The sequence below is a fragment of the Setaria italica genome, chromosome VII, assembly GCF_000263155.2.
Source record: "Setaria italica strain Yugu1 chromosome VII, Setaria_italica_v2.0, whole genome shotgun sequence".
NCBI lineage: Eukaryota > Viridiplantae > Streptophyta > Magnoliopsida > Poales > Poaceae > Setaria > Setaria italica.
The window spans coordinates 34,192,787-34,204,133 of NC_028456.1; the positions used below are offsets into that span (position 1 = coordinate 34,192,787).

The following is an 11,347-nucleotide window of genomic DNA, read 5'->3' on the forward strand; positions in this document are numbered from 1 at the left end:
GTGAGAATCTAAAAGTTTCAGAGTTCAGACTTGTACAAGCTAGATTCCAACAGATGAGACAATGCAAATTCAGGCTGTTCGATCTACTCCCTCTATTCACAAATACTTACCACGCTAATGTTCACTAGTGTACTTGTCAGTCTGACTTTTTTAGTATGATTTCTTATTTTTCTTCCTCTTATCATCTCTCTGCTATCCCACGCAGTTCCTAAGATTTGTTTCATATCATGCAGATTGATCACTATCTCAGTCACTAAAAATGTTAAATGTTGATGTAATCATCCTGCTTGGATCACTAGCTAATAATGGAACCTACTCAGAATGGTAAGCACTCTGCCTCTCACATCTATATTGATTATCAGTACTGCATTCAGGTTCTCATATTTACAGGTCGAGTTTGATGCAACTTATAGGCTTATAGCAGATATATGCTCCCCTAGATACATGCTTGTTGGAGTATAAGTGAATTGCCCACCTTTCCCCATCAGCTTAAGCTTTTGGGTTAAACTGGTTGGTGCATGCAACTCAATATGGTATCAGGGCAAGAGGTCTCGAGTTCGAATCCTGGCGGGCACGATTAAATAAAATAATTGCAGCTCACTCCAATATCCATGTATACGACCTGAGAGAGCCTGCACGTGAGGGGAGTGTTGGAGTATATGTGAATTACCCACCTCTCCCCATTGTATGATAAACTATATTAATCTGCACCATATAGGAGCGGTGACCAGGTAGATATATAATTGGTACGTCCTCTCTTTGCTACTAATATCTGGTTTCAACGTCAATCCTTCATCTTTCTTAATATATTAATGACCCAGTGGCCTGTACTGATTGAAAAATACGAGCACATACGACAATATTGTGGCGGCTGTGGGTCAGACCCCCAGCAATTCTTTTTAAACCACCCATATATTTCAACTTGCTGTTGCATATGCATGAATTCCAACACGTTTTCCAGAATAAGATAGCACTAATATGTGTAATCTAGAACACTCAGATAAGTAAGAAGGTTAGGATCCATGAACTCCGAAAGCTAGCTGATTCCTAGCTGGTGAGACACGTCAGACCAACTGGTTTTTCGCTTTACATTAACAATAGAGAAGGCAGAATGGCAGATTGATTTTCAAAGTGCAGTTCATCGGCCAATACTCTTCAGTTCTCACCCTCAAACTCTCTAAACTAGCATGGCTTTTGTTTTTGCTGATGGGTCGTTGGGCACAAATACTATAGAGTGGAAATCCCAATCAGCTAGTTAATGAAGTTGGGAAATTGGAAAAATGAAAACTAAAGAAGAAAGATGGAGTCCTTACTCCACAATCACGTTACATCGTCTTCCTGGAGATATATATGGAACGTTTTTGAGATAGAGTCATACGTTTGGTCCTAGCTAGGGGTGAAAGGGGGTCCTTTTATCTTTTACGAGGATCGACCTGGAGTGATGTCATGCATGTGATGGAATGGATCGAGGGTGCCATGAGGTCTGCTTTTTCTGAAGGAAAATCAGGCACCTGCTTTTGTTAGTTACAAGGTCTGTGTTGTTTTTTCGAAAAAACATAAGGACTGTGTTTATAGAAGTATAGATTATACAAGTCAAAATTGCAACCCACCTTTAGCTATAGGGGAAGAATGCTGCCTTTTCTTTTGTTCATGACTGCTTCGTACAAACACACAAAACTGACATGTTACCTTAGTCTCTCTCTTCATTTCATATTATCTTTTTTAGAAAAACAGGAGCCAGCAGGTTAAACTGCCAGTCTATGTATTAACAGAGGAGTAAAATACAAAAAATATTATCAATTGATCACCAGCTTTTGGTTTAACCTTGATTATCAGGCTCCAAATCTTAGGAGGGCGTCCAACTCCCAGCTGTCCGAATCCGAAGGTGCAAAAGCAGACATGTCGAATGGCTCATACATGCAGTTCTTCGTGATCAAATCTGCAGATTTGTCAAGAGGTTTATTGTCATCTAGGGATGTCTGATGTTCATAGGCATCTGTACAAGTGGTTGATATGCTGGATCGGCTGTCGCTGCTGCCTTGAGTATTTGTTTCAGAGTCATCGGTGCCTGATTCGACGCCATTGTTGTCCTTGCAAGTATGTTGGCCGTGGTAGACGACTGTGTACATCACGGGATGATCAGTACCTGCGCTGTCATCTTGCTGTTGCACCGTCTTTGTTGCTTTGCAGTCTTGTTCCTGCCTGTAGGTGCATCTGTAGTAGCTCCTGGAGAACCAAATTAATCATATCCAAGTTAATACAATTGTGCATATTTCTTTTTTATCATTTACACAAACAGATATTCAGAAGTCAGAACACTCAGAACGAAATGGAATTGAGTATATAGAAATGTATGTATACCATAGGTGTTGAATGGAAAACAATAAAGAAACTAAACTCAGGACAAACAAAAGGTACCTTGGATGTTTCGCTTTGTTGATGTGCTTTTGCCCATACTTTCTCCATTGGCGGCCATCATAGTGTGGAACAGGCGTTTCGAGTGACACCAAATCATCAGATTTCCTGCTTAAAATTTGTTTGTGTAAGGAAGAATAAATGAAATAGCTAATTAAATGCATCATCAAGAAGTATATTCTAAAAAGAATCTATACTTTCACCAGTTCAAGTGAACTTATCAGATCACATAGATGCATACCTTCTCTTGTGCTGATGATGGAGGTTAGCAGTAGCACCCTCCTCCTTGATGCAGTCATCAGAAGAAATCCTCCTCACCCTCTTCTTGTCATCCACCAGTGCGTCATCAGCTCGAGCATTAGACTGATGGTGAAGCTGTAGCTCAGTTATGGCCTTGCTGGAGCAATCCAGAATGTTCTGGAACATCTGGGCAACAAGCTCGCAGCGTTGGTCCGCCTGCAGCGCAGGAAGGACGATGGCCCTCAGCTGCGTCACCAGAGACTGCCCCCTGGCTATCTCCTTCATCGCCGACCGGTGGTCGGAAACAAAAGAGGGGTGATCAGAAGGTGAAGATTGAGGAAGGTATCTGCTGTTGTGGTGCTTCATCTCTGCTAAGTTCTAGCTATCTTTCCTCTTGTATCTGAAGAAGACTGCAGCTCTGAATAGAGGAAGAAGGCGGGGAAGCTTAGCTGCAGCTTCTCACACTTCCTTGCAACTGTGGGAGAAGGAAGGTAATTGTCAGCTGGCTAAGGAGAATTGGAGATAATGCTGCTCCTAATCTCGTGCAGTTATATATGGAGATGGGAGTGGTATGGAACCGCGTTATGCAACATAATTAACGATCAAATTGGGCAGTAATATAATCAGCTGTGCCTGCCGTGCATGCGTAGGCAGGAGCAGAGCACATGGAAATAGACAGGAAGGACTCTGACTTGGCAGCTACCACGTACTAGTGATTTGGAATCGAAGATCTGGTTAGATGCTGCCTCCATTGTAACCTGGAACTAGGATTGGCTAATTTCATTGTAATCAATTGTCTTTTGTGTTCACCAGGTACCCCCTGCTCCCAAGACATACAAGTCTTGTCAGTAAGCAGTTGTTTTCAGTTCTCACCTGAACTTTTCACCTTCTACTGTTCTGTCCTAAAGTGCCGTTCCAACAATAATCCCGGCTGCACACACAAAAGAGAAGAAAGAACACCACACGTCACTACACTTGAAATCTAACCACAGTTCGCTGGCGAATATCTAGTATGTATGCAGAGAGTGGTGAGTTGCATGCAAGTATCATAATCCACTTAATGTGTATTCAAACTTGAGCCTCCAAAAAATGCACTCAAGTCTTGTTTGTGAACATGCATGTTGGGATCAGACCAAGTCCATTCAGGTCAGAAGGTAAACTGAACTAATTCTAATCCCTTATTATTCAGACAAGTTATTAGTGAGAAACTCTCTCATTCATGATATATATTAATTCCATCAGCATATTCGTGGTATATAGCTTACTGAGACAATAGATCCTGCCCATGGATAGATTCCATCATGCTGACAGAAGCAAGCTCATGTCAGCACAAATTGGTCACCTTCCTAATCATTTCGTGTAAGCTCAAAAGTCCCTCTAAAATGACCCTGGCTAAAAATTCTCTGTTGGTCCACGTTGTTGGCGACGTATTAACAATTCAGTAATGGTTTATATCACAGCGTCCTGCTTAGTTTCCAAGGGCACTTAATTCTTAACTGGAGTGAACAATGAGCAACCTAAATGTGGACTTGCATGTTTGATCGTAGTGTTATTAGCAGTCTGCACATTTGGGTCCCTTTGTGCCGACCGCATTAGGGGCTAGCAGCTTTTGGCATGATTTTCCACCAAGAAGATCAAAGACCAACATCAGTGGTAATTGGTAAAGCCTTTTGATATAGTCTCACCATTTGGGGCCTTGCTACAAAAGGAGAAGAAAAGGTTATTGATTCTTTGTCAAGCGTGGATGGAGATTTACAGATTTATTAGTAATAGGCTGTGTGCCAATAATAAGCTCAATTGCCACGTGTAATGATGCTGGAGTCGTAAACTTGGCCCTATATGTTATGGGAAAATATAATGGATAAAAGAAGCAGTGGGACATCCATCTCGTGGTGTGAACGCATGGGCGTGCATGACCACGCGGTATTTCGTTCCATCGAGAATGACTTTGTTGCAAATGACCAAAGAGGGATTATTGGCTTTTGGTGCTAATCTTTCCCGCAATGACCAAAGAGGGAGGCCATAGACATCACCATTATTCAGCACGTACTACCAGCTTAACCTGATTTGTTTATCAATTTGGGCATCATACCCAGCTAATAGTAATATACAGTTGGGAGTGTGCATGGTCTGTGGATAACAGTGAATGACTTTGTTGCAACATCATGCAAAGTGGTGCATGAACCTGGACCAGTCTCCTCCCCCTGACAGCGTAGCCATCGATGTGAAATCAAACATTATTTCTTTTGTTTGTGTATGATTGCCAAAGCCAAACAATAGGAGATGGGGTTCTATTGTCCTTGCAGACGCTTTCTTTGGGGGCAATCAACTAACCACGTTTATAGTCAACAACTCGAGCTATATATACTACTACTATACTACTGCAAAATGCAAATCGTATTACATGATGAGCAAGTATACATATGCAACTTGCAGCTTAGGAAGTGTTTGGATACGAGGTGCTAAACTTTAGCAGGGTCACATCGAATGTTCGGATGCTAATTAGGAGGACTAAACATGAGCTAATTATAAAACTAATTGCACAGATGGAGTCTAATTCGCGAGACGAATCTATTAAGGCTAATTAATCCATCATTAGCAAATGGTTACTGTAGCACCACCTTATCAAATCATGGACTAATTAGGCTTAATAGATTCATCTCGCGAATTAGACTCCATCTGTGCAATTAGTTTTCTAATTAGACTATGTTTAATATACTCCTAATTAGTATCCAAACATCCGATGTGGCAGGTGCTAAAGTTTAGCAGGGGTATCCAAACACCCCCTTAAACTAAAATTGCGACATTTTTCATATTTACAACTTGCCTCTTTAAGCTCAAACTTATCAGGAAATGTTACTGTTCACTTGTGGTACCTTTTAATTTTCAACTACCAGCTAGCTATTATAATCTTGCTTCTTGCATTCATGTGGCATCGTGGTAACCAGAGCACGATAATACCGGCTCCTAGCTAGCTAGCTTAATTTAGGGACTGGTATTAGTGGCGTACTTACTATTAGTGTTTAGATTCGGCAACCTATCGAGGGGTATCCGAGGTAGTGTTTTGGTTAATGGGGCTCATTGAGATCAGGAACTCGAAGGTGACGCGGACACACGATTTAGACAGATTCGAGCCGCTAGATTGTGTAATAACCTACGTCATGTGTGTTGGTTGGATTGAATTGGATTGGAGGGGTTTCCTGCCTCGTCTTATATTGCCGGGGGCAGGATTACAGTTTGGTTGGTTATAAGAATACTAGTCACGACTAGAGGAGTTCTACTCTTATTACAATGAGTACTTTTCTAATCCTCGACTAGTTCCTATCTTTACACGTATACTACGCTGTCCTGCGCTATGGTCACCATGTCAGATGTGTCTTGGTATCCAGCCCTATATTTAGGACTGTCCAAACCTTCTGGTGGGCCCATAGATGTATGTACGATAAGCCCTCAAGTACATTTTAGTCAAATGCAGTAGTTCCGAGTACTTTTGTAGACTTCACAGACTAGTTTTGGTGCTCTTCAAGTACTTCATCTGGTTGAATCTCCAAAGGTACCCAAAAATTGTCATGCGGCTAGAATATGCTCAAGCCCCATTTAATTCAGTCTTGTACCTTTCAACCTTGAATGTTATATGGACGCACTCCATATGAAGTAGCCTCGAAGCCTTAGGTTGAATCGAAGAATCAGGCTGAGGGTCAATCTGCAATTTGCATCATTCGCCCCTTAAAATTCGGACAAATTTTTTTATCGATGGACACATGGCACACAGCCCCCGAGCCTTTGACGATTAGTTTGGTGGTATAAGAGCAACCTTTGATCAACGTGACTATCTCTAGAAGGAGATCTTATCTCCCTTGAAATACAGGTAACTGCCAATCAGGTGTTCAAAATTCTAGAGATCCTTTAAATCGATATCCCTTCATTTGCGCCGGTGTTACCGTGCCAGTATGATAAATAACAAAGGAAGTTCTCCCTTCCGTGTAATCCTTACTATTTTCCTTTCTAACTTCCACACTTGAGCCCTAGTGCCGCCACTGCCTGATCTCCGAGCGCTAGCGCCGCCGTCCCCCACCACTCAGCCCCCAATCGTATGCGACAGAAGAAGCTCGTGACATTAAGGATGGGGAGGAAATCTGCTGCCACCAAGCCTGTTGAGGGGGAAAAGAAGAAGAAAGGATCTAGCAAGAGAAAAGATTTTCAGTTGCCGACGTCCAAGTACGGGAAAACCGATCAGACCGCGCCGCCCTGCTTGCGCTTGGAAGTGGTCTTGAAAGAGGAGGAGATCAAGGCGCTTGTGGCCGCCAAGCTGCTCCAAAATCAAGACGTTATCAGTTGGAGATCCATCTATGGTAATCCGTGGCCATTAGAGGAACATCCAATTTTCGCTCACTTCATCGAGCGCGGTCTTGCATTGCTAACATCTAACTTTTTTCAGGGTCTTCTGGATTATTATAAGTTGGAGTTGGTTCATCTGAACCCCAACGGAATTCTCCACACCGTCATTTTTGTTCACTTCTGCGAAACGTTTCTGGGAATCCTCACTTCCAGTTATTCCGAAAAATTTTCCGTGTAAAGTCGCAACCGTTGAGGCAACACACTCTAGTAGTCGGGGCACCAGTATCCAGATGCGGGAGAAACTCAGCAGCTTGTATCTAGATTATGAGTCGATAGACTCCAATACTAAGTGGAAGAAAAAATGGTGCTACATTGGCAATCATGATCCGAAACTACCCAAGCTGACAGGACATCGCCCCTCTTGGAACAACCGTTGGCTTAATGAGCCAACATATTGGGCTCCAACTACCCGATCTCATTAATTGAATAGTCAAGCTGAAGCAAGAAGAACTCACTAGAGTTGGAGTAGCATTAGAATTGCCAAAAATAGTAATTAAGGATCTAGTAAAAACCTAGCTACAGGTTGTAATCCAGTAACTATAAACTACAAATTAATGCAAATTGCAACATACAGAAATAAATTAACACCTAAGAATAAAATCTAGAGATTAATTCAGGGATATCCACATAAAAAAAAGGCATCACATCGGCAATCAGACAAATTGCAATGCCACAAGCATTAGAACTGCAAAGTGCTTAGGGGTCCAGTAACTACCTAACAAGGCAATATGGGGTAACATATTTGAGGAAAAAAAATGCATGACACTAACGGGGAGTGCAGTTGCAACTACACAAATAGATTAGTTGCAAAACACTCAAATAATCAATCACACACAGGGGCAAAATTCAGTAACTACCTAGAGGTTATGATCCAGTACATGGGAAACTAGAGATTCAATTAGGACCATTTGCACAAATAAAAAAAAGGCCAGCGCATCCAACAAATTTCAATGTCACAAAAGCATTAGGGATTGCCAAAGCATTAATTAAGGATCCAGTGACTGCCTAGCTATAGGTTACTAAAAACTACAAATTAACACAAATTGCAACATACAGGACATTAGGTTTGCAAGTAATTAAGGGGTCTAGTACCTAAGAATAAACTAGAGATTAATTTAGGAACATCCGCATAAAAAAAGGGACATCCACATCACAAAATCAGATAAATTGCAATGCCACAAGCACTACAATTGCAAAAGTTTAAGGATCCAGTAACTACCTAACAAGGCGTTATGGGGCAAGGGAAACATACGCTAAATAGAAACAAAAATCATAATCACCAAAGAAAAAAAAACGTGTGGGTGGGTGTTGCTAATCTGTGTAAGTGGATGGTGATACGAATTGGGCGAGAGGTAGTGGTTGAAAACCACAACGCTGCGAAACCCTATGGTACCCTAGTACACGATCGCAATAAAGAGAAGGAAGGGTAAGGGGAAAACCCCAACATTGCGAAACCCTAGATACCAAATTGGAGAGCGCGCGGGGGGAGCACGGGCCAAGAGGGGATGACGGGGATACCTCCAGAAAGATGGTCGAAGGAGTTGACAACGGCGAACCTCGCAACGACGGTCCCCCACGATGGCGACGCTTGCTCCGCTCGCACGAAACTTGCGACAGTGGCTCCGTTGCTCGGGGAAATCCGGCGAGCGGGGAGAGAGGCTGAGTGGAACGGAGGGGAAACTTGAAGAAGAATTGAAATTGCTGGCGTGAGTGAGTGGGGGTGCGGGGAGTTAATGCCTAGGTGCGCACGTGTCAGGGTGACGGTTTGATGCGGGTGCGGTTGTGCGCCTGGATGGTGGGTTGGTTCGGCCGGTTGGCCGGACCTGGCACGCTAATTGGCCTGGGTGCATTCTGTACAAAGAATGTACCCAGGTGCAACATAGATATACAGTGTGTGTGTATATGGGTTTTTGTGGGGAGTGTACAAATACTAGTATATGATAGGATAATGTGTGCCTTTAATTTCTTGGGAGTAATATATATATATATATATATATATATATATATATATATATATATATATATATATATATATATATATATATATATATATATATATATATATTTTGGATAGGGTGGATCTCCTTAGATCAGTAGTGAGAGCAGACGGATGCATGCATGTACCATCAGCTAGGCGCCAAGTGGTAGCATGCACGAACGTAAGCGGCACACGGCAACAGAGTGGCGTCACGGGGATGATGTCATGGCCCAGATCGTGCAACTCGTGCGTGTGGTCAGCTTGGGCTGCACTTACCTCTCCAGTCTCTTTGACCATTTTTTTGATCCGGGCCTAATTGCGTCGCCTTCCAGCATTCCTGCTGGCCCATCAAGAGCCCGTTACTTACGTACTAACAAGAAAGTGGCAGTTCTTGTCAATTGGGAATACATGTGTTATCTTGCAAGAACGATTGTCGCGATTTTGAAGGATGTGAGTACGCACTGGCTAGAAATAAAGTACAAGCTTTTGCAAAAAGGGAAAAAAAAAGGAAAAAGGAATACAGAGCATCACCCCTCACCGCATAGTAGCAAGCTACTAGAAATTAAAGAGATTTTAACAAGCTGATGAGAAATGGGAAACAGGCTCATTATTAGCTAGCTGCAGCAGGAAGTGGTCAATCGTCCAACCATCCGCGGGGACGTGGACCGGCGACCGGATCGGTCCGGTGAAGTCCTCCATCTCCTGCAACGACGCCGAAGAAGCCCAGCTGTCATGGACATCGAACAACCCGGCCCCGTAGTCATCGACCACGTAATCGCCGCCGCAACTACTGCTGCTCCAGGTGATGTCCGAGATCGCCGGAGACTCAACCCCGGTACCCGTGGTGGTGGTGGAACCAGCTGATGTAAAGGTGTCGTCATTGTCGTCTTCATCAGGTCTGTTGTTGGTGCCAATAATACCAGGGGCGACGACGGCGGTGGTCTCGAGGATGACCGGCGCCTCCAGGGAGTCGGTGGCCGTGCAGGTGTGCTCCCCCATGCACACCACAGTGTACTTTGGAGCGGCACCGCCATTGTCGCCGTCGTCGTTGCGCTGCACCGTCCGTTTGGCAGGGCAGCCTTGCTCTGCGCTGCGAGTGCACCTGTAGTAACTCCTGCATGCATGTAAATAAAGAACCTGATCATTGAGTGCACTGTGTGCAAGTCTTGCTCTGTGAATTTTTTTTTTCCCGTGGAAGAAATCAGAGTTAGCAGTAAGCAGAGGTTAATTAATTCTTCTAGAAATACAAATTTGCAAGCTAAACTGTCTCAAGCGCTCGGTCACTTTGGTCCTAAATTACATGCGACAAAGGCCCAACGTGTATCACGACTTCCATCATTTGTTTAGTTGCAGAAGGGACCAAAGCAAATTAAAGGTGCAGCATCAGGCATCCACTAGCAGCTAGCAGCTGGTGTCACTGTCAAAAGATTATTGGTGCATCTTCATACCAGAGGAAAAGAGAGCATTTGTTCTTCGAATTGTCTCGATACGACAACGAAATGGCATCTTAATTAGCCGGCAGCTCTCCTTCTGTGAGTCGAGGACGAGGCATGCATGCAAGAGTCTTTGTTTAACGAGAACAAGAGGCAGGAATCAAGAAGTAGTATTGTTTACGCATTGCCTAATAACAGCCTAAAACCTCATCTCTAAAAGGCAAATAATTCATTGCTTCAATTCGCCTGATGATGAGTTGATTCAGAGGATCGGCGAGTAGCTAGGAGTATTACTGGATCATTATTTTACCTGGCGTACATGGCACCTTCGATTTGCTTCTGGCCGTACTTCCTCCACCGGTACCCATCGAAATCAGGCACTGATGTCACAAAAGACGATGTGCTCTTCTGCTTCTTGCTCCTGCAGCAGCAGCAGCAGCAGCGCGCCGAATATCCATATCGATCAGTCATGGTGACCCCGTACCACACAAATCATCGATAGATATGATCGAAGCCAGCAACAGCTATCTAGCTACCTTCTTTTGCCGTTATTGGTGGTGTTGTCGTCGTCCTGGGCTCTCTTGCTCCCCCGCCGGCGCCGTCGTCTCCCGTCGCATGACTCCACTGCCTTAACCGCCGGAGACGACGGCGAGAGCAGCTCACGGAGCTGCGCCAGCAGGAGCTCGTCACCCTGCAGATCTAGCGTCATCGTTTCCCCGCCGTGGTCTCGGATGATCTGAGTTCTTCGTATCTCTCTCTCTCTCTCTCGTGTGTATGTAAGTGTAAGCTTGCTGAGTGACTCCGGCTGGTTGCTTATTGACTGCTTGTAAAGATGGACACACACAGGAGGCTTGACTGACGCCGCTGATCCCGTCGCAGCTCG

At 43.9% G+C, this 11,347-nt stretch overlaps 2 protein-coding genes across 2 annotated transcripts; both read right to left on the reverse strand.

The window, feature by feature from the left end:
* Window positions 1-1,599: 1,599 nt before the first annotated feature.
* LOC101773736 (probable WRKY transcription factor 63) lies at window positions 1,600-3,234 on the reverse strand. Its single transcript, XM_004977332.3, has 3 exons — window positions 2,657-3,234; window positions 2,419-2,523; window positions 1,600-2,226 (listed from the first exon to the last, which is right to left on the reverse strand). The coding sequence occupies exons 1-3, from the start codon at window positions 3,019-3,021 to the stop codon at window positions 1,833-1,835; spliced, it is 864 nt and encodes a 287-aa protein (XP_004977389.1). The 5' UTR covers window positions 3,022-3,234; the 3' UTR covers window positions 1,600-1,832.
* A 6,215-nt stretch (window positions 3,235-9,449) lies between these two features.
* On the reverse strand, window positions 9,450-11,347 carry LOC101774144 (probable WRKY transcription factor 58). Its single transcript, XM_004977333.2, has 3 exons — window positions 11,001-11,347; window positions 10,775-10,885; window positions 9,450-10,145 (listed from the first exon to the last, which is right to left on the reverse strand). The coding sequence occupies exons 1-3, from the start codon at window positions 11,171-11,173 to the stop codon at window positions 9,605-9,607; spliced, it is 825 nt and encodes a 274-aa protein (XP_004977390.1). The 5' UTR covers window positions 11,174-11,347; the 3' UTR covers window positions 9,450-9,604.